Source organism: Bombina bombina, chromosome 1 (assembly GCF_027579735.1).
Source record: "Bombina bombina isolate aBomBom1 chromosome 1, aBomBom1.pri, whole genome shotgun sequence".
Classification (NCBI taxonomy): Eukaryota; Metazoa; Chordata; class Amphibia; order Anura; family Bombinatoridae; genus Bombina; species Bombina bombina.
The window spans coordinates 1,321,482,473-1,321,507,288 of record NC_069499.1 but is presented as its reverse complement, the minus strand read 5'-3'; the positions used below and the strand labels follow the sequence as shown (position 1 = coordinate 1,321,507,288).

The 24,816-nt window shown below is 37.5% G+C and overlaps 1 protein-coding gene across 2 annotated transcripts in view; it reads left to right on the top strand.

Moving 5' to 3' along the window:
- Positions 1-24,816, top strand: part of MYLK3 (myosin light chain kinase 3) — a 107,267-nt gene that overhangs the window by 67,002 nt on the left and 15,449 nt on the right. For both annotated transcript variants that reach the window (XM_053701886.1, XM_053701895.1), the window contains 8 exons: positions 2,440-2,791; positions 4,856-5,271; positions 8,290-8,395; positions 10,771-10,864; positions 19,476-19,585; positions 20,471-20,612; positions 22,694-22,764; positions 23,311-23,439. In XM_053701886.1, coding sequence (XP_053557861.1) covers positions 2,440-2,791; positions 4,856-5,271; positions 8,290-8,395; positions 10,771-10,864; positions 19,476-19,585; positions 20,471-20,612; positions 22,694-22,764; positions 23,311-23,439 — 1,420 coding nt within the window. The remainder of the gene's footprint in view (positions 1-2,439; positions 2,792-4,855; positions 5,272-8,289; positions 8,396-10,770; positions 10,865-19,475; positions 19,586-20,470; positions 20,613-22,693; positions 22,765-23,310; positions 23,440-24,816) is intronic.

Here is a 24,816-nt window from a genome sequence, read left to right as displayed (position 1 = left end):
TGAAGTTAGGTGTCGGCGATGTTAGGGAGGGCAGATTAGGGGTTAATACTATTTATTATAGGGTTATTGAGGCGGATTAGGGGTTAATAACTTTATAATAATAGCGGTGCGGTCCGCTCGGCAGATTAGGGGTTAATAAGTGTAGGCAGGTGGAGGCGACGTTGTGGGGGGCAGATTAGGGGTTAATAATTATAATATAGGGTTAATAAATATAATATAGGGGTCGGCGGTGTTAGGGACAGCAGATTAGGGGTACATAGGGATAATGTAAGTAGCGGCGGTTTACGGAGCGGCAGATTAGGGGTTAAAAAAAATATGCAGGGGTCAGCGATAGCGGGGGCGGCAGAATAGGGGTTAATAAGTGTAAGGTTAGGGGTGTTTAGACTCGGGTACATGTTAGAGTGTTAGGTGCAGACGTAGGAAGTGTTTCCCCATAGCAAACAATGGGGCTGCGTTAGGAGCTGAACGCGGCTTTTTTGCAGGTGTTAGGTTTTTTTCAGCTCAAACAGCCCCATTGTTTCCTATGGGGGAATCGTGCACAAGCACGTTTTTGAGGCTGGCCGCGTCCGTAAGCAACTCTGGTATCGAGAGTTGAAGTTGCGTTTAATATGCTATACGCTCCTTTTTTGGAGCCTAACGCAGCCATTCTGTGGACTCTCAATACCAGAGTTATTTTAAAGGTGCGGCCAGAAAAAAGCCAGCGTTAGATACGCGGGTCGTTAACGACAAAACTCTAAATCTAGCCGTTAGGGTTTATTTTACAGGTAAGTTTTTACTTTTAAATAGGAATAATTTAGTTAATGATAGTAATATTTATTTATATTTATTTAAATTATATTTAAGTTAGTGGGTGTTAGGGTTAGACTTAGGTTTAGGGGTTAATAACTCTATTATAGTGGCGGCGACGTTGGGGCGGCAGATTAGGGGTTAATAAATGTAGTTAGGTTGCTGCGACACTGGGAGCGGCAGATTAGGGGTTAATAAATGTTGGTAGGTTGCGGCAATACTGGGGGTTGCAGATTAGGGGTTAATAAATATAATGTAGGTGTCGACGATGTTGGGGGCAGCAGATTAGGGGTTCATAAGTATAATGTAGGTGGTGGCGGTATCTGGAGCGGCAGATTAGGGGTTAATAAATGTAGTTAGGTTGCTGCGACACTGGGAGCGGCAGATTAGGGGTTAATAAATGTTGGTAGGTTGCGGCAATACTGGGGGTTGCAGATTAGGGGTTAATAAATATAATGTAGGTGTCGACGATGTTGGGGGCAGCAGATTAGGGGTTCATAAGTATAATGTAGGTGGTGGCGGTATCTGGAGCGGCAGATTAGGGGTTAATAAATGTAGTTAGGTTGCTGCGACACTGGGGGCGGCAGATTAGGGGTTAATAAATGTTGGTAGGTTGCGGCAATACTGGGGGTGGCAGATTAGGGGTTAATAAATATAATGTAGTTGTCGACGATGTTGGGGGCAGCAGATTAGGGGTTCATAAGTATAATGTAGGTGGTGGCGGTATCTGGAGTGGCAGATTAGGGGTGTTTAAACTCAGGGTTCATGTTAGGGCGTTAGGTATAGACATAAATGTTCTTTCCCCATAGGAATCAATGGGGCTGCGTTAGGAGCTGAATGCTGCTTTTTTGCACGTGTTAGGGTTTTTTTCAGCTGGTTCTGCCCCATTGATTCCTATGAGGAAATCGTGCACGAGCACGTTTAGCCAGCTCACCGCTACCGTAAGCAGCGCTGGTATTACAGTAAGATGTGGAGCTAAATTTTTCTCTCCGCTCACTTTTCTGCGGCTTACGCCGGGTTTAAAAAAACCTGTAATACCAGCATTGTTTGTAGGTGAGCGGTGAGCAGAAACTGCTCGTTAGCACTGCACAGCTTTACCGACAAAACTCGTAATCTACCTGAAACTCTTTCTCTTATGTAGGACAAAATACTTTGGGCATAGATTGTTACAGACTTTAGAGAGGCTTATGTTTCTAGTGAACAAATTTCAAGGGTAAAATTAAGGTTAAAAAAACAAACATGTTTATAATAGGGAAATTAACAGTTGAATAATCATTCTCAGAGCAGCACAATGAAGCCTCTTAGAATTGAGTTTAAAATAGAATGTTGCATGAATAGAACATAATGTATTTGCATGTGAGATTCAGTAAAGGAAAACATAACATTCTTTTGCAAAAAAAAAAAAAAAAAAAAAAAGTAAAAAACAACAAATGCTGGGCGTTAGGCAAATATTTTTTAATAGCTTGAAACAAATGTAGCCAACATTCTTTATTTTAACTAATATGGTGAAACATTTGCCCATTTATGGCCAAGAACGAGAGACAAAAAAAAAAAGGATTCTATTTTCATGAATGACATAAATACAAAGCATTTTCTTTTCTAATCTGGATATTTCTTTTGCAAAATGTATTTACTTTTTTTTCTACTTTTCAGATACAATAAATGTCACTGCCCTGGAAGAACATAAAGAGGCATTCCAGAACACACAATGTGGCAGTAACTCCAGCAATCTATTGTGTCCTAAAGTGCTGACCCAAGATAGACTGGCTCCTGTGCAAACATGCAAATCTTTTGATAAAGCACAAGGCCCTAAACAATGTGTGCAAAAGACTTCAGAAGAGGAATCTCGAGGTGCACATTCTGTTGCAGATGTTCCTTGCAATCAGACTATGTCAAAATCAGGGTCAGAACAGAAGGAAGGACAGAAATCTGGAATCACAAGTGGGTCACTTTCATCTGCAAGCAAATGTCCACCAGAACCAGTTGTTACTGTAACAGCTCCAAGGTAATCTGAAATTGAACAGTAATTTACAGGAAACTTCTTTTACACAGTTTTTTTTTAATTCTTTATAGGATTAGATATTTTACAAGTATAAGTTTGATTCATGTTATTATTATTATTCTTTATTTGTAAAGCGCCGACAGATTCCGCAGTGCTGTCCATGGGTACAAGAATAACAGTACAATGGAGAAACAATACGATAAAAGACAACATTTGACAAAGACAAATACAGGGGGAATTGAGGACCCTATTCCCATGAGAACTTACAATCTAGATGATTCATGTTTAGAATTTACAGGAAGGAAAGTGAATTGTGAGGTCTCAGTATAACTAATAGCACATCTTTAAACTGGCAATTCTTTATTAAAGGGACAGTAAACACCCTGTAATTATACAACATTTTTGCAATATTGCTAAAGAATAACGTCAGCCAAGTCTAAACATTTTTTTAAACAAATTAACATCCTTTTTACTGCAATTATTTTCAATAGCAAAAATCCACCCACTATTTGGAGGAGCCAATCTGGGCTTTAGTCCACAGACAACAAGGCTAGCCACAGTCATAAAGTTAGGATATAATGCATTTTTTTTGCAGTTGCTATCTGATAAAGCCAATTAGGGGAAGCTGTGTAGCAGGGTTAGCCTTGAGAAGTCAGCAGGGTGCATTCCAAGTTTATAAAATTAGAATTTGCACAATTGTCAGAGTTAAATTGCATAAAAGGGGGACATAATAAAGAATGAATGTATATTGCAAAGTGTTTCATTACGTATAACTAAACATTTTATATAAAAACCTCATGGTATTCTAAATTAATGATTTCTACTGTAAATTGTAAATGCAGTTTCCAGTTTATCCCAATCCTGTTTTTGGCACTATTTTCAAAAATGTTCAATTATCTCATGTTATAGTATTGAATAATTCAGTCCCAGTTTATTCAGTTTAAGAAGATTTTAATTAAGCAGAATCCTGACAACTAATATAACACAAATAGTATTAAGATATAAAACATTTAATAGTAATGAATATATTTCATTCTGTTTAATTCTCAAAACAAGATTCTAAAACTATAAATCATATAAACATCAAATAGAAAGAAACTATAGTATAAAGGAAATAAACCATTGATCATTCAAACATCAAACAAAAACTGCCACTTAAGGGAAACGTGTTTCTCATCATTCTAAAAAATAATTATATGTATTCATTGCATAATCTTTAATCTTGTTCTTCTGTGGCAGAGTGCACTAACCTGGTTAAAAAAAAAACAGGTACAACTTCTGGGGCACTCTAATAGAGCACAATTAGTATCCATTAGGTTGTTTAAAACACAGTTTTTGTAATGATGGAGGAGGTATTTGCCTCAACTACCAGCCATACATTTTTATCTATGTCAAATTGTAAATAGTTTATTCAATAAACTCACTCACTCACGAGGATCTAAATGTGTCTGTGACTTTTTTGAGTAAATATTTCTAACCATAAAAAAGCTGATTTTTGGACAATACTTCTACATATAGTAGTAGGAACAAACCTAACCCTATCCGTCTTTTTTTTTTTTTTTACATCTATTTTATTGTGTAATATCACCTGTGTAGAAATGTCCCCTTTTAGGTCTCCTATGTGCTTTCAAACCTCTGTCGTCTTGACATTTTGATGAAGAGTTTATTGTAATAGATACTGAGCTTGGTGGCTGACTGCAAGTAATCATCAGGCATGGAAAGGAATAAAAAGAATTGTACATAAATTTGATCCAGTTAAGACAGTTATATGTATACTTATAAATGATTATATACACATTATTAATTACAGAAAGTGTTTAAAGTTTATGAATGTGATTATCAATGTTAATGGTTATGAAAGTGCTAACAATAATAATAATAACAATAATAATCAGATTAGTAGTCTGTGATTAATTTAGTGGGCTGTAAGTAATATTTAACATTAGGTCAATATGCTGTTAGAATGGAAAAGTAAAAGCTGATTCTTCTTTTGAGCAAGCAGGCATACACCAGCTTCTTTTCTAATGGTACTAAGAACAGCTGTAAAGAACAAATCTTTCCTTGCAGTGTGCACATGGTGGCAGAAGTCAACCATGGCAGTAATACTGAAGAATTAACAGTCACACGGAATGGACAATCTCAAGATATGGCTAAACATAAAGGATCCTCTCACAATGTCAGAAGTGAGGCAATAAAAATGGAAAAAGATCAGTCTCCCTGCCAAAAAAACACAAAATGTCTTAAAAGCCAGGAAAGCTCTGAGATGACATCTCTAGCACCAAAGAAGACAAGTTGCACTGAGACAAAAGAAAAGTTAGAGGGAGTGAAAAAAACAGATAAAGAAGGACAGAGTGTAATGTATGCTGTAAAAGAAGGTGATCTTGTGAAAAAGGAATTGTGTCCCCACCAAACTCAAGAAGAGACTAAAACATCCACATTACCAGTCAGCACTGAGTTGGGGGCATCTTCTGAAGATATCATTGGTAAGCAGCACTTTATGAGAATAATGGTTGCTTACATAAAATTACACAGAGATGTTATGTACAATCCAACAGGACACAGGTTAAGTCTTGACGGTCAATACATAATAAATATATTTTATAGCTTTACCTGGTTCTTGCCACATATCACCACCATAAATTATACTTGTCCTAATTTTAAGACACCAGTAGATGATCCCTGAATATTTGTGCCATAGAAACATAGAATTTGACAGTAGATACTGTAAGAACCAAAAGGCCCATGAAGTCTACCCATATTACATGTTACTGTTTTCTTAGGATAGGCTTTTGCATGTACAAGGCATGTTTTAAATCTTTTACAGGCCCTGTGTGTACCACCTCTTTTTGAAGTTTATTCCATTAATCCACCACCCTTTCTATAAAAAATGCTTCCTCACATTTTTCCTGAATCTACTACCCTGTAACTTTTTGGTATTTCTTTTTTTTGTGGAAAATGCTTTTAGCTTCCACTTTATTATTATTAAGTCCCTTCATATATTTGAAGGTTTATATCACATCACTCTTTCCCTTCTCTCCTCTTAACTATTCATATTTAGATCAAAGAGTCTTTCTTTTTATGTTTTATGTTTTTGACCATGTACCATTTTAGTAGCCCTCTTTTGGACAGTTTCTAGTTTATATCCTTCTGGAGATGTGGTCTCCAGAACTGTACACAGTATTCCAGATTAGGCCTAACTAATGATCTGTAAACTGGCATAAGAACCTTACTATTTCTGCTACTAGTCTCTTACCCAATGCAACCAAGTATTCGACTGGCCTTACTGACTGAACTGTTGCATTGTCTACCAATAAAGTCTCATCACCATAGTGACAGTTTGTGTGTTATCTACATCTGCAATAGTATTAGAAGTATAAGAAAAACGCAAACACATGAAATACAGTGCCCCAAAAGCTTAAAACTTGAGCTAATTATGTTAAACTAAAGTTAAATACTGTTTGTAATCCAAGAGACAAAATTTACAAATAAGAACAATGATAAAATAAATTAAAAGGAAAACAAAATATGATTATTAATAATATTATTATTATTATTATTAATAATAATAATAATAATAATAATTATTATTAATAAAAAAAGAAAAGGTGACTCTCAATAGAGGGGTCTACTGAAATGAATACCTAACTCTACCTCCCCACTTACTCAACAAGCCAACAACACTGACCCCTGTGCCATCCCCATATCCTTGCCCCCTACCTAACTTATCTTCTTCCTTCTCTGTTTACTTTCTTTCCCCTCTTGGTTCACACCTATTTCCATTCAACTCCACTCTGTGACAGTTTACTGTAAAATTGGTTTCCCCTTAATGTGTTTCCAATGAGCAGACTTAGGTTGTCTGTCTAGTTATTTATACAAAGTCTTCCTTATGTATCACTGTTTCCTAAAACACCAATACAGAGAGAGAACAATTGGAAATTAACATTTTTGTACCTTTCTGTCACAGCCTCCCCACTGGGAGCATTATTTTATCTAAACCTTCTTGTTTACGTATTTTTTTTGTAAACCAGAGCTTAGGTTCAGAAATGTTCAGTATAGGTGGGGATACGACAGGCAACATCAGTCTTTTCAAATGCAAAAATAAAGGTAAAGGTGTAATTTGTAAACAAATTTGAATCACGTAGTGGAGTACTTCATAAATTCTGTGCTATACTATTTCAGTGAACTTAAGCATAAAATACTTGACCCCTTCCCAATCCCGCCCCTTGTCATATACCATATCCCAATTCTCCCACAAAGCCTCTTTTCATTAATAAACCTTTGTTTCCTAAATATTAAATTTACAAAGAATATTATGCTTCATTTGCAGCTTTTGAGGCTGCAAACACAAATTTAATAAGTATAAACTGTTTCTTTAGCCTCTCTGCCACCTCAAAGATGGTGAGATAAATCACCCTGACATTTGCTTTTCAGGGTGATTGACAGGCACTGCTCTCACCAAATTGAATGTGCCAATGCTCTTGTGTAATTTTAAGTTGTGCCACGTGATGTTGCATTGCAAGTGGTGATTACAAGAGGACAGGTTCTCCTGATAGCGTCCTTCTGCAATCTAGATACATTTCCCACTATATATATTTCCTTAGCATTTTCATGTGCTTTGTTATGCAAACTAGCAAGCAATAATTGTTTACTTTAGGTTTCAAATTTTCAAGGTAATTTTTTTAAGTATTTTGGGCTTTCTACAAAAAAAAGATGCTGAATCTTTCCTCTCAAATTTTCTGTATTTTAATGTTTGAATATGAATAAGAAATAAAAATAAAATGAAAGGTGATTATGGCAGATGCTGAAAAGTGATTTTTTTTCTAAAATGGGAATATTTCTCAAGTGTGATTCCTTAAAGTGAATGTAAATTTTGATGCTAAAGTGTCCGTTTTTTTAAAATTCGATCAAAAACAGGGGCACTTTAATTCATCAAAATTTACATTTCACTCCTGTTGTGAAAAAAAAAGTTACCTTTTAAACTTGACAGCAGCTCCAGCTTCCTTAGGTCGTCGCAAGCCATTTCTGATGTCAGAAATTATGGATAGGTCATCCTCCAATCACAGCTTCCCCCCCGGGGGAATCAGTGTCTGATTCAACACCGTGATTGGAGGAAGCCTGATTCCTCATTTTAGACCCAGGAAGAGGCTTTGCGACGGGTGGAGGAAGCTGGAGTGGCTGTCAAGATTAAAAGGTACGTTTTTTTCACAACACGAGTGAAATGTAAATTTTGATGAATTAAAGTGCCCCTGTTTTTAATCAAATTTTTTAAAACCGGGCACTTTTGCATAAAAATGTATATTCACTTTAAGATAAATGCCATCTTTTGTATCAAACATCTTAGGTTAGGTACAAGTCAAAATAATTATACTGTAGTGAGAACCCAGGGCACATGGAGACATCACATTGAGATACCAACAGGATCCTCTTACATCTTCAGACAAAAATAATTACTTAACAATAAATAATTTAGAAGACCTACTAAGTTGTATTATTTTATTTAGATGATGGGCCTCCCCCACCTGCACCTTTCAGTCATCGGATAGTGAGCATCAAGCAAGCCATCTTGTCATCTTCTTACACTGTGTGTCAAAATGAGGTACTAGGAGGGTAAGTTGGCTACTGGACAACTTGTAAAAGAAATGAAAACCAATAAATGTTCTGCCATTATTGTATATTACTGTGGTGGACGCCATACTTTACACAAATTATATCTACTAGTGCCATCTAGTGTCTACTAGATGCAATGATTAGTGATTTGGCAGATCTAACTGTAAAGTGGCAAAAAGATTTATGTTAAAATATATTATTTTTGATTATATATAGAAATTTTATAATTTATTACGATACGAAAAAAAAGCCAATTTTCGGACAACCATTTGTGATAAAAAAATAAATATTAAAATTCCTGATTGATCATATCCTACAATAATGTGTCAGACACAGCAACTAAAGCATTTAGCGACTAACTTGTGACACTGTAACTACTAATAATACAGCAACTTTGATTTTGGAAAAAGTCCCGTATATCATGATTTGTGCCTGTTAGAGAATGATGATCACTCTGTATCTATCATGTGGGGAGTCAGTGGCAACCTATATTTCACCTTAACAACTATGCTTACTGGGAACGTGAAAACTGCTTGGACTGAAAACAGTTTCTAGGGAAGAAATCTACATTGTTTAACATACACCCTGTATATGTAGAAACTGTTAAAATGAAATCTTTCAATATTTTTCAAAGTAGAATTTTTATTTTTTACAAAACTTTCTGCAATGTTTCTTTTCTTTGTTTGAAACGTGTTTATTTACTAAGACCCAAACAGCACTGGAGGCAGATATTTTATCTAATCTATTTGTAGCCCACATATAAGTGGTCAAACTCCTTCTAGAAAAGTCATGTAAGCTAGAGATGAATGTGTACATTTAAAGGGACATGAAACCCAAAAAATTATTTCATGATGCAGATAGAGCATACAATTTTAAACAACTATGCAACTTACTTCTATTAGCTATTTTGCATCATTCTCTTTGTCTCCTTTGTTAAAAAGCACACCTAGGTAGGCTCAGGAGCTGGGAGCTAGCTTCTTATTGGTCGCCGCACATATATGCCTCTTGTCATTGGCTTATTGATGTGTTCAGCAAGCTCCCAGTAGTGCATTTAATAAAGGACACCAAGAGAATAAAGCAAAATTGATACTAGAAGTAATTTTGAAAGTGGTTTAAAATTGTAGTTAAAGGACCACTAAATGCAGTAGAATTACATCACTAACAAGTGCATGATAAAAAGACAAAGTAATAACACCTACTCTCAATTTCAAATAAGCAGTATATATTTTTTCTGACAAATTTATTTTTTTCTCCCATTTTCCGGCCCCTTGTATCATGTGACATACATCAGCCAATCACAGACTAATATAATATACTCTGTGAGCTTGTGCACATAATCAGTAGAATCTTGTTCCCCAGAAAGTGTGTATATAAAAAGACTGTGCACAATTTGATAATGGAAGTAAATTGGAAAGTGTCTTTCTTAAAACTGCATGCTCTGGGGCATATTTATCAAGCTCCGAATGGAGCTTGATGCCCCGTTTTTCTGGCGAGCCTGCAGGCTCGCCAGAAACAGCAGTTATGAAGCAGCGGTCACAAAGACCGCTGCTCCATAACCTGTCCGGCTGCTCTGAGCACGATCGGGTTGATTGACACCCCCCTGCTGGTGGCCTATTGGCCGCGAGTCTGCAGGGGGCGGCGTTGCACCAGCAGCTCTTATGAGCTGCTGGTGCAATGCTGAATACGGTGAGCGTATTGCTCGCCGTATTGCTCGCCGTATTCAGCGAGGTCTGTCGGACCTGATCCGCACTGTCGGATCAGGTCCGACAGACCTTGATAAATATGGGCCTCTGTCTGAATCAAAACCATGGAAGGGTGTTGTGAAATGTTTAACGCTATCCAAAAGCACATAACTAAATTCTTTTGAAGATAGAAAAAAATAGTTTGGAACTCAAGCAGTTTCATTCCACATCTACGCTAGAAAAAGAAGACTTCTGTAGCAGCAATAAAGTATTGGTTTAAAAGAACTCTGCACAAGAGAAGTTTTAGCAATGCTTTTTTTTCTTTTTAACTTTAACTAATATTCCTGGAAGAAGGAAAGAAAAATGTTCTTCTCCACCAATAGGTCAGTGGGATTTGCCGCTCAATTTCCTTTCATCATTGCTTTAGTTTAAACCTAAATAGATTTTCTTGGTCTGTTCTCATGAAACCAATGTAAACGGATGCTTTTTCATATTTAGTAGAAATAGGTTGAATACAGTGTCCCTTAAAGAACAACTCTGCAACTTACTTCTATTAGTTAGACAGATGTGACTTATTCCCTTTTTGCATTTTATGAATTAAGAAGCATAATGATTTTTAACACTTTATTTGTTCTTTTTACAGTGACCTCATAAATTTGTGTAAATTAGTTTTTTTTGTTTTTTTTTTATCAGGGGCCGCTTTGGTCAAGTTCACAAATGCATTGAAGTATCCACTGGGCTCCGGCTTGCAGCCAAAATAATTAAAGTGAAGGGGGCAAAGGACAGGGTAAATATGAGTTACATTTGTTTGCACATTTAGTACAGGTTGTTTGTCTTTCTTATAAATGCAAATAAATTATTTAGCAATTGTATTGTATATGAAATGTAAGTCACAAGCACATTTGTCATCCCTCTTATACCTCATATCTATGCAAGAGGTATCATATTATAGCATATAACACTCTGTTTACGTGCTGCATTTGACAGAATAAATCTGTTTACGTGCTACATTTGACAAAATAAATCTGTTTACGTGCTGCATTTGACAGAATAAATCTGTTTACGTGCTGCATTTGACAGAATACATCTGTATACGTACTGCATTTGACAGAATAAATCTGTTTACGTGCTGCATTTGACAGAATACATCTGTTTACGTGCTGCATTTGACACAATACATCTGTATACGTGCTGCATTTGACAGAATAAATCTGTTTACGTGCTGCATTTGACAGAATACATCTGTTTACGTGCTACATTTGACAAAATAAATCTGTTTACGTGCTGCATTTGACAGAATACATCTGTTTACGTGCTGCATTTGACACAATACATCTGTATACGTGCTGCATTTGACAGAATAAATCTGTTTACGTGCTGCATTTGACAGAATACATCTGTTTACGTGCTGCATTTGACAGAATACATCTGTTTACGTGCTGCATTTGACAGAATAAATCTGTTTACGTGCTGCATTTGACAGAATAAATCTGTTTACGTGCTGCATTTGACAGAATACATCTGTTTACGTGCTGCATTTGACAGAATACATCTGTTTACGTGCTGCATTTGACAGAATAAATCTGTTTACGTGCTGCATTTGACAGAATACATCTGTTTACGTGCTGCATTTGACAGAATACATCTGTTTACGTGCTGCATTTGACAGAATAAATCTGTTTACGTGCTGCATTTGACAGAATACATCTGTTTACGTGCGGCATTTGACAGAATGCATCTGTTTACGTGCTGCATTTGACAGAATACATCTGTTTACGTGCTACATTTGACAGAATACATCTGTTTACGTGCTACATTTGACAGAATGCATCTGTTTACGTGCTGCATTTGACAGAATAAATCTGTTTACGTGCTGCATTTGACAGAATAAATCTGTTTACGTGCTGCATTTGACAGAATACATCTGTTTACGTGCTGCATTTGACAGAATACATCTGTTTACGTGCTGCATTTGACAGAATAAATCTGTTTACGTGCTGCATTTGACAGAATACATCTGTTTACGTGCTGCATTTGACAGAATACATCTGTTTACGTGCGGCATTTGACAGAATACATCTGTTTACATGCTGCATTTGACAGAATGCATCTGTTTACGTGCTGCATTTGACAGAATACATCTGTTTACGTGCTACATTTGACAGAATACATCTGTTTACGTGCTACATTTGACAGAATGCATCTGTTTACGTGCTGCATTTGACAGAATACATCTGTTTACGTGCTGCATTTGACAGAATACATCTGTTTACGTGCTGCATTTGACAGAATACATCTGTTTACGTGCTGCATTTGACAGAATACATCTGTTTATGTGCTGCATTTGACAGAATACATCTGTTTACGTGCTGCATTTGACAGAATACATCTGTTTACGTGCTGCATTTGACAGAATACATCTGTTTACGTGCGGCATTTGACAGAATGCATCTGTTTACGTGCGGCATTTGACAGAATGCATCTGTTTACGTGCAGCATTTGACAGAATACATCTGTTTATGTTCTGCATTTGACAGAATACATCTGTTTACGTGCTGCATTTGACAGAATAAATCTGTTTACGTGCTACATTTGACAGAATGCATCTGTTTACGTGCGGCATTTGACAGAATACATCTGTTTACGTGCGGCATTTGACAGAATACATCTGTTTACGTGCTGCATTTGACAGAATACATCTGTTTACGTGCGGCATTTGACAGAATACATCTGTTTACGTGCGGCATTTGACAGAATACATCTGTTTACGTGCTGCATTTGACAGAATACATCTGTTTACGTGCGGCATTTGACAGAATACATCTGTTTACGTGCTGCATTTGACAGAATACATCTGTTTACGTGCAGCATTTGACAGAATACATCTGTTTATGTTCTGCATTTGACAGAATACATCTGTTTACGTGCTGCATTTGACAGAATAAATCTGTTTACGTGCTACATTTGACAGAATACATCTGTTTACGTGCTACATTTGACAGAATGCATCTGTTTACGTGCGGCATTTGACAGAATACATCTGTTTACGTGCGGCATTTGACAGAATACATCTGTTTACGTGCTGCATTTGACAGAATACATCTGTTTACGTGCGGCATTTGACAGAATACATCTGTTTACGTGCGGCATTTGACAGAATACATCTGTTTACGTGCTGCATTTGACAGAATACATCTGTTTACGTGCTGCATTTGACAGAATACATCTGTTTACGTGCTACATTTGACAGAATACATCTGTTTACATGCTGCATTTGACAGAATACATCTGTTTACGTGCTGCATTTGACAGAATACATCTGTTTACGTGCGGCATTTGACAGAATACATCTGTTTACGTGCTGCATTTGACAGAATGCATCTGTTTACGTGCTGCATTTGACAGAATACATCTGTTTACGTGCTACATTTGACAGAATACATCTGTTTACGTGCTACATTTGACAGAATGCATCTGTTTACGTGCTGCATTTGACAGAATACATCTGTTTACGTGCTGCATTTGACAGAATACATCTGTTTACGTGCTGCATTTGACAGAATACATTTGTTTACGTGCTGCATTTGACAGAATACATCTGTTTATGTGCTGCATTTGACAGAATACATCTGTTTACGTGCTGCATTTGACAGAATACATCTGTTTACGTGCTGCATTTGACAGAATACATCTGTTTACGTGCGGCATTTGACAGAATGCATCTGTTTACGTGCGGCATTTGACAGAATGCATCTGTTTACGTGCAGCATTTGACAGAATACATCTGTTTATGTTCTGCATTTGACAGAATACATCTGTTTACGTGCTGCATTTGACAGAATAAATCTGTTTACGTGCTACATTTGACAGAATGCATCTGTTTACGTGCGGCATTTGACAGAATACATCTGTTTACGTGCGGCATTTGACAGAATACATCTGTTTACGTGCTGCATTTGACAGAATACATCTGTTTACGTGCGGCATTTGACAGAATACATCTGTTTACGTGCGGCATTTGACAGAATACATCTGTTTACGTGCTGCATTTGACAGAATACATCTGTTTACGTGCGGCATTTGACAGAATACATCTGTTTACGTGCTGCATTTGACAGAATACATCTGTTTACGTGCAGCATTTGACAGAATACATCTGTTTATGTTCTGCATTTGACAGAATACATCTGTTTACGTGCTGCATTTGACAGAATAAATCTGTTTACGTGCTACATTTGACAGAATACATCTGTTTACGTGCTACATTTGACAGAATGCATCTGTTTACGTGCGGCATTTGACAGAATACATCTGTTTACGTGCGGCATTTGACAGAATACATCTGTTTACGTGCTGCATTTGACAGAATACATCTGTTTACGTGCGGCATTTGACAGAATACATCTGTTTACGTGCGGCATTTGACAGAATACATCTGTTTACGTGCTGCATTTGACAGAATACATCTGTTTACGTGCGGCATTTGACAGAATACATCTGTTTACGTGCGGCATTTGACAGAATACATCTGTTTACGTGCGGCATTTGACAGAATACATCTGTTTACGTGCAGCATTTGACAGAATACATCTGTTTACGTGCTGCATTTGACAGAATACGTCTGTTTACGTGCGGCATTTGACAGAATACATCTGTTTACGTGCAGCATTTGACAGAATACATCTGTTTACGTGCTGCATTTGACAAAATACATCTGTATACTATACGTACTGCATTTGACAGAATACATCTGTTTACGTGCTGCATTTGACAGAATACATCTGTTTACGTGCTGCATTTGACAGAATGCATCTGTTTACGTGCTGCATTTGACAGAATACATCTGTTTACATGCTGCATTTGACAGAATACATCTGTTTACGTGCTGCATTTGACAGAATACATCTGTTTACGTGCTGCATTTGACAGAATACATCTGTTTACGTGCTGCATTTGACAGAATACATCTGTTTACGTGCTGCATTTGACAGAATACATCTGTTTACGTGCTGCATTTGACAGAATACATCTGTTTACGTGCTGCATTTGACAGAATACATCTGTTTACGTGCTGCATTTGACAGAATACATCTGTTTACGTGCGGCATTTGACAGAATACATCTGTTTACGTGCGGCATTTGACAGAATACATCTGTTTACGTGCTGCATTTGACAGAATACATCTGTTTACGTGCTGCATTTGACAGAATACATCTGTTTACGTGCGGCATTTGACAGAATACATCTGTTTACGTGCTGCATTTGACAGAATACATCTGTTTACGTGCGGCATTTGACAGAATACATCTGTTTACGTGCTGCATTTGACAGAATACATCTGTTTACGTGCGGCATTTGACAGAATACATCTGTTTACGTGCAGCATTTGACAAAATACATCTGTTTACGTGCTGCATTTGACAGAATACGTCTGTTTACATGCGGCATTTGACAGAATACATCTATTTACGTGCAGCATTTGACAGAATACATCTGTTTACGTGCTGCATTTGACAAAATACATCTGTATACGTACTGCATTTGACAGAATACATCTGTTTACGTGCTGCATTTGACAGAATAAATCTGTTTACGTGCTGCATTTGACAAAATACATCTGTATACGTACTGCATTTGACAGAATACATCTGTTTACGTGCTGCATTTGACAGAATAAATCTGTTTACGTGCAGCATTTGACAGAATACATCTGTTTACGTGCAGCATTTTACAGAATACATCTGTTTACGTGCTGCATTTGACAAAATACATCTGTATACGTACTGCATTTGACAGAATACATCTGTTTACGTGCTGCATTTGACAGAATAAATCTGTTTACGTGCTGCATTTGACAGAATACATCTGTTTACGTGCTGCATTTGACAGAATGCATCTGTTTACGTGCTGCATTTGACAGAATACATCTGTTTACATGCTGCATTTGACAGAATACATCTGTTTACGTGCTGCATTTGACAGAATACATCTGTTTACGGGCTGCATTTGACAGAATACATCTGTTTACGTGCTGCATTTGACAGAATACATCTGTTTACGTGCTGCATTTGACAGAATGCATCTGTTTACGTGCTGCATTTGACAGAATACATCTGTTTACATGCTGCATTTGACAGAATACATCTGTTTACGTGCTGCATTCGACAGAATACATCTGTTTACCTGCTGCATTTGACAGAATACATCTGTTTACATGCTGCATTTGACAGAATACATTTGTTTACGTGCTGCATTCGACAGAATACATCTGTTTACGTGCTGCATTTGACAGAATACATCTGTTTACGTGATGCATTTGACAGAATACATCTGTTTACGTGCTGCATTTGACAGAATACATCTGTTTACGTGCTGCATTTGACAGAATACATCTGTTTACGTGCGGCATTTGACAGAATACATCTGTTTACGTGCAGCATTTGACAGAATACATCTGTTTACGTGCGGCATTTGACAGAATACATCTGTTTACGTGCAGCATTTGACAGAATACATCTGTTTACGTGCAGCATTTGACAGAATACATCTGTTTACGTGCTGCATTTGACAAAATACATCTGTTTACGTGCTGCATTTGACAAAATACATCTGTTTACGTGCTGCATTTGACAAAATACATCTGTTTACGTGCTGCATTTGACAAAATACATCTGTATACGTGCTGCATTTGACAGAATACATCTGTTTACATGCTGCATTTGACAGAATGCATCTGTTTACGTGCTGCATTTGACAGAATACATCTGTTTACATGCTGCATTTGACAGAATACATCTGTTTACGTGCTGCATTTGACAGAATACATCTGTTTACGTGCTGCATTTGACAGAATACATCTGTTTACATGCTGCATTTGACAGAATACATCTGTTTACGTGCTGCATTCGACAGAATACATCTGTTTACGTGCTGCATTCGACAGAATACATCTGTTTACGTGCTGCATTCGACAGAATACATCTGTTTACATGCTGCATTTGACAGAATACATCTGTTTACGTGCTGCATTTGACAGAATACATCTGTTTACGTGCTGCATTTGACAGAATACATCTGTTTACGTGCTGCATTTGACAGAATACATCTGTTTACGTGCGGCATTTGACAGAATACATCTGTTTACGTGCGGCATTTGACAGAATACATCTGTTTACGTGCGGCATTTGACAGAATACATCTGTTTACGTGCTGCATTTGACAGAATACATCTGTTTACGTGCGGCATTTGACAGAATACATCTGTTTACGTGCGGCATTTGACAGAATACATCTGTTTACGTGCTGCATTTGACAGAATACATCTGTTTACGTGCAGCATTTGACAGAATACATCTGTTTACGTGCGGCATTTGACAGAATGCATCTGTTTACGTGCTGCATTTGACAGAATGCATCTGTTTACGTGCTGCATTTGACAGAATACATCTGTTTACGTGCGGCATTTGACAGAATACATCTGTTTACGTGCGGCATTTGACAGAATACATCTGTTTACGTGCGGCATTTGACAGAATACATCTGTTTACGTGCGGCATTTGACAGAATACATCTGTTTACGTGCGGCATTTGACAGAATACATCTGTTTACGTGCTGCATTTGACAGAATACATCTGTTTACGTGCTGCATTTGACAGAATACATCTGTTTATGTGCGGCATTTGACAGAATACATCTGTTTATGTGCTGCATTTGACAGAATACATCTGTTTACGTGCGGCATTTGACAGAATACATCTGTTTACGTGCGGCATTTGACAGAATGCATCTGTTTACGTGCTGCATTTGACAGAATACATCTGTTTACGTGCTGCATTTGACAGAATACATCTGTTTACGTGCTGCATTTGACAGAATACATCTGTTTACGTGCTGCATTTGACAGAATACATCTGTTTACGTGCGGCATTTGACAGAATACATCTGTTTACGTGCGGCATTTGACAGAATGCATCTGTTTACGTGCGGCATTTGACAGAATGCATCTGTTTACGTGCTGCATTTGACAGAATATATCTGTTTACGTGCTGCATTTGACAGAATACATCTGTTTACGTGCGGCATTTGACAGAATACATCTGTTTACGTGCGGCATTTGACAGAATACATCTGTTTACGTGCTGCATTTGACAGAATACATCTGTTTACGTGCGGCATTTGACAGAATACATCTGTTTACGTGCTGCATTTGACAGAATACATCTGTTTACGTGCGGCATTTGACAGAATACATCTGTTTACGTGCTGCATTTGACAGAATACATCTGTTTACGTGCTGCATTTGACAGAATACATCTGTTTACGTGCTGCATTTGACAGAATACATCTGTTTACGTGCTGCATTTGACAGAATACATTTATAATAGTAATCATCATTTTAAGCAGGGGGTTAACAACAGGGGTCTCTGAGGTTTCTATTGAGACTGGGGGGCCGAATTATCAAGCTTTGAATGGAGCTTGATACCCCTGTTTCTGCGCAAGCCTTCAGGCTCGCTGGAAACAGCAGTTATGAAGCAGCGGTCTAAAGACCGCTGCTCCATAACTTGTCCACCTGCTCTGAGGCCACGGACATCAATCTGCCCGATCCTATATGATCGGGCTGATTGACACACCCTGCAAAGGGCTGATTGGCCGAGAATATGCAGGGGGTGGCATTGCACAAGCAGTTCACCAGAACTGCTTGTGCAATGATGCGCTGTCGGCATTTATCGATGTGCGGTGGACATGATACGCTACATTGTATCATGTCCGCTCGCACTTTAATAAATCGGCCCCCTAGCCTTTACCTCTAGGGGCCCCTTTGGCCCTGCAGTCACTAGTGGCATCACTTCAGGGGGAGCACTATGGAGGAAAAAACCTGCCCCACATTTTTACAGGAAATCTGCAAAAGTGCAAATTATCTGGTGCTGACTAACCAATGGGGAAGTATGATTCACGGTCACAGAGAAGCAGTTCCTCTTGTTCCTATGTTATTGTTCAGCTTCTGCTGATTGAAAACAGCTAGAAATGGCTCTGTTCAAATAGTAGGGCCTTGACACAGCCTTTGCCATAAGGCCCAGTGAGGTCCAGTTATGCCACCGATTTTAAAGTTTTTAAATATGTGATTTATAAATGTAAAGATGACCAACTTGATTAAGGAGCATATTAAGTCAGCATAAAATACATAAGTGTTACAGTATGTTATCCCCCAATCAAAAAATTCTGGATATTTTGCAAAACCTACAAATATTTTTTTACTTAGAAAACACATTTGTGAATAATTAAATTACCCTCTCTCTAGTCATATACTACTAATTTCAGAGTTCTGGGACTTTTTGAAAACTGCATGAGAAATGTATCTTTCAGTAATAAATAACTTGTTTATTTTTGCTTTGACAGGATGAAGTAAAAAACGAAATCAATGTTATGAACCATTTAAATCATGTGAATTTAATACAGCTCTATGATGCATTTGAATGCAAGAATGACCTGACATTAATTATGGAATAGTAAGTATTGGCACATAACAACCAGCTTTATGTATTATGTACTATGCATTTTTTTTGCATATAAGACTCCCTTCTTTAGCATACAGAGTCTTATTTTCCATGTGCATGAGAGTTTGTATTCCCCTGGCTGTACTGTATATAAATGCAATTTCTTGTATATTACAGAGTATTTAATATGCTTCAAAATATGGTATATGGTCAGACAGTTTGGTTTCTATTCTATAACCCAAATTACAGTATATCGTTTGGTTTTTGGAATTCCATAAAGAGTGGCACTGGAATGGCATTTAACACTCATGAATATTTATGTACATGTTTAAAACAGAAAACATGGTTTATAACTTATGTATTGCATTATATTAGAATCTTTAACATTTCTAAAGTCAAGATACTTTACTTATTCTTTCACTACTAGTGGTGGCTCTACTGCGGTGCATCAGGATACAAAAGCACCCCCAGTATTTTATATTTTGCATCCACTGCCTCTATCTGCTTAGCTTAACCCCCAAACCACCTAGATATGTCCCAAACCACCCTACTCTGTCCAAGGCACACAACCTCCTTAGAACAGTTATTAAACCCCCTACCATGAATTGTCTTTCCCCACGGCCTCCTTACATATTCGCCAACTTCCTAGCTTTATGCATGGGATTCTGCAGGGTGTTTGTTGCCCCAAACTTTATGCTCTAGAACTGCCCCTGGTCAAATTACATTTCTATAAAATACAACCAAAAAGGCAGATTTCTTGCAATTTGTTATAGCTAGTCTGGCATTGTCTGCTACCTTTGTAAACAACCCATACCTTTTTATGGTCCTTTAATTTTGTATGTGGGCTGTCCCAAAAATAATTTGGAGAAAATAGACTAATATTCTTTTATTCTTTAGCCTTGACGGTGGTGAATTGTTTGATCGTATTACGGATGAAAACTACAACCTGACTGAGCTGGATGCAATAATGTTCACCAAACAAATATGTGAAGGAATTTACTACCTACATCAACAGTACATACTCCATCTGGATCTTAAGGTCAGTTGATATGGAAAATTGCAGTGATGACGAGATGGGGACACAAAGGATGTAGAATGAGAGATAGAGGGACAGATTCACTGACCATGAAGAGGCACAAAAGTTGTGTCTCTACAAAACACTTCTTAAATGGCTATAAAACTCAATGGATATTTATGTAAAAAGTTTAATAATATAATAAATAAAAAATTGTCAATAAAGTAAAATGTAATGTAAACATTTCTTAGTTCCCCCAACAGAGGGCAAGATTATAAATGGAGCAATATTTTTTGCTCCAGCTCACGCGCTAACTGCGCTTGGCTTTCTGTTTTTCGGGTGCCACGGGTATTATAGCAGGGATAGGCACAGACAAAGGTTGTGGTGCATATTTTCCAAAGTACAGACCTTAGTGAAGGACACCAAGGTACATTTGAAATTAAAAACATTTTTTTATAGTGCTTGGTGTTATTATACTGATGCAGATACCACTGATCCTATAACCAGCCCTCCTCTGGCTATACCCCTGAGCCAGTGTCACTACTGTGTCATTATATAGTGCTGAATGTTATTATACTGATGCAGATACCACTGATTTTATAACCAGTCCTCCTCTGGCTATACCCATGTGCCAGTGTCTCTACTGTGTCATTATATAGTGCTGGGTGTTATTATAATGATGCAGATACCACTGACCCTATAACCAGCCCTTGTCTGGCTATACCCATGTGCCAGTGTCACTACTGTGTCTTTGTATAGTGCTGGGTGTTATTATACTGATGCAGATACCACTGATTTTATAACCAGTCCTCCTCTGTCTATACCCATGAGCCAGTGTCACTACTGTATCATTATATAGTGCTAGGTGTTATTATACTGATGCAGATACCACTGATTCTATAACCAGCCCTCCTCTGGCTATACCCATGTGCCAGTGTCACTACTGTGTCATTATATAGTGCTGAATGTTATTATACTGATGCAGATACCACTGACCCTATAACCAGCCCTTGTCTGGCTATACGCATGTGCCAGTGTCACTACTGTGTCTTTGTATAGAGCTGGGTGTTATTATACTAATGCAGATACCACTGATCCTATAACCAGCCCTCCTCTGGCTATACCCATGTGCCAGTGTCACTACTGTGTCATTATACAGTGCTGGGTGTTATTATACTGATGCAGATACCACTATTTCTATAACCAGCCCTCCTCTGGCTATACCCTTGTGCCAGTGTCACTACTGTGTCATTATATAACGCTGGGTGTTATTATACTAATGCAGATACCACTGATCCTATAACCAGCCCTCCTCTGGCTATACCCATGTGCCAGTGTCACTACTGTGTCATTATATAGTGCTGGGTGTTATTATATTGATGCAGATACCACTGACCCTATAACCAGCCCTTGTCTGGCTATACGCATGTGCCAGTATCACTACTGTGTCTTTGTATAGAGCTGGGTGTTATTGTACAGATGCAGATACATCCAGTATTTCACTCAGTCTTTATTTATTCAATAACTTATCACCCACTTTCGCTAGCAGTCTCTTGACAAGCCACTAACTTTATTCAAACTACATTTCTTTTTTTTATTCCTATTATTTAATCAGAAAGTAAAGATATAATAAGGTTGTGGCGGACACTGCAAGCGCTAGTCATGGAAACCAGTTTCCGTGTACGGACATCTTGCCTATCCCTGTATTATAGGGTAAATTTATCAACCCCTTCGCCCCCCCGCTACGGCTGCAGGTGCTCACAAGAGAACCTACAATCTGTATTTAACAAGCAGCGGTCATCATACCTCTTAGGTGGCAAATTTCTATCTCCAGCTCCTCCTCAAGTCTGTCAAAAAAAACTGAAATAAGGGGGCAGTCTGCAGAGGCTTAGATACAAGGTAATCACAGAGGTAAAAAATATATTAATACAACTGTGTTGGTTATGCAAAACTGGGGAATGGGTAATAAAGGGATATTCTATATTTTTAAATAAAAAATCTGGAGTAGATTATCCATTTGCATGCCTGTTTAATACTGTACTTCTCTATAAAACAAATGATAAGATAAAGGCTATGTCTGTAAGTGGATACTTTTTCATTTTCAGCCAGAAAACATTCTATGTGTCAGTCAGACCGGAAACCAAATCAAAATCATTGACTTTGGATTAGCGAGGAGGTGAGATGTCTCTTCTATTTTTTGTATAATGCTGTGTAATGAAAGGGTATCTGTATCTTAATTATACCCTAAATGAAACCCGTCTCTAAGTCCTCTGCAATCAGCTTAAGTACTATATTTATATGACTATTCATTTGGGGAACTTGATGAAATTATGACTAAGTGATTATATAAATAATAGTTATGAAATGTGTCCTTTTTTAAAGCATAAAAATGAAGTGTAATATTAATGTACAATCTATAAAGGGACATGCTACCCTAATAATTTAAAAGGGTTAAAAAATAAGTAATCATTCCCTAAACAAAGGAACTATTAAAAAAAAAAAAAAAAACCTCACAAGTATAAATCCCTATTTTTGTTGTATAAAAAAATCATGCTGAAAGAGGAGTACAAAGCTACAGACCCTATACCCATGTTTTTTTTGTAAAATGACCTAAAGTAAGCTCATTATTCCAGGACCAGAAAGTGTTAATTCCAGGTAGACTTGCAAGGCTCAGTGGAAGCTAACTTTATGGCATAGTCAATATCAGCTCTTTGTTTTTTAGGTACAAGCCACGGGAGAAGCTCAAGGTAAATTTTGGAACTCCAGAGTTCCTGGCTCCTGAAGTTGTGAATTATGACTTTGTGTCCTTCCCAACAGACATGTGGAGTATAGGAGTCATTACGTATATGCTGTGAGTACATCTCTGGATGCATGGCTGACAATTTATCTGTAATTGAGCCACCTTGATTAGAACTGTGAAGGACAAATTATGATAAGAGCTCTAAAATATGTTTCTTATGACCCTATCCTGTCCATTGCAGAAAGAAAAAAATTCCTATTTTTACCATCAAGATATATAGTTGTGCTCAAGTTTGCACACTCTTGGAGAATTGGTAATATACAGGTGAAACTCGAAAAATTAGAATATTGTGCAAAAGTTCATTTATTTCACTAATGCAACTTAAAAGGTGAAACTAATATATGAGATAGACTCATTACATGCAAAGCGAGATCGTTCAAGCCCTGATTTGTCCTAATTGTGATGATTATGGCTTACAGCTCATGAAAACCCCAAATCCACAATCTCAGAAAATTAGAATATTGTGAAAAGGTGCAATATTCTAGGCTCAAGGTGTCCCACTCTAATCAGCTAATTAAGCCATAACACCTGCAAAGGGTTCCTGAGCCTTTAAATGGTCTCTCAGTCTGGTTCAGTAGGAATCACAATCATGGGAAAGACTGCTGACCTGACAGTTGTGCAGAAAACCATAATTGACACCCTCCATAAGCAGGGAAAGCCTCAAAAGGTAATTGCAAAAGAAGTTGGATGTTCCCAAAGTGCTGTATCAAAGCACATTAATAGAAAGTTATGTGGAAGGGAAAAGTGTGGAAGAAAAAGGTGCACAAGCAGCAGGGATGACCGCAGCCTGGAGAGGATTGTCAGGAAAAGGCCATTTAAAAGTGTTGGGGACAAATGAATGTCCTACCAAGACTGTTATATCTATTTAGAGCCTTACCTATTAAAATCCCAATAAAAGAGCTTGAAGAACTACAATCTGTAATTATTAAATTTATAAGAGGACATAAAACAGCTAGAATAGCTGCTCATATTTTAAAACAACACAAGCTATTGGGAGGTGTAGGAGTCCCTAATCTTAGAGATTATTATCATGCTGCCAGACTGGCACAAAATGCTCTTTTATGGATTGCCAGGGGATGACATGGCCAGGTATTGAAGCGGATATTGGAAGACTAAGCACTCTGGGAGATATATTATGGAAACCCTCAGATCCAAAAGACCAGAGGGTAATTAAACTAAAAACTACAGAAGATTCTAAGCTTATGTGGAGGTCACTAACGCATACAATGAAATTATTCTCGCCACACACTAGTATAATACCTCTAAGTACACTACTCCCAAAAGAATTTCAAAAACAAATAGATAAGTGGGGAAATAAAGGCCTCTATAGGGTAGCTGATTTCCTAGACAATGGGAAGTTGTTGACATTTACACAATTAGGAGATAAAATACACCCAAATACATTGCACTGGTTTTTATATCTCCAAA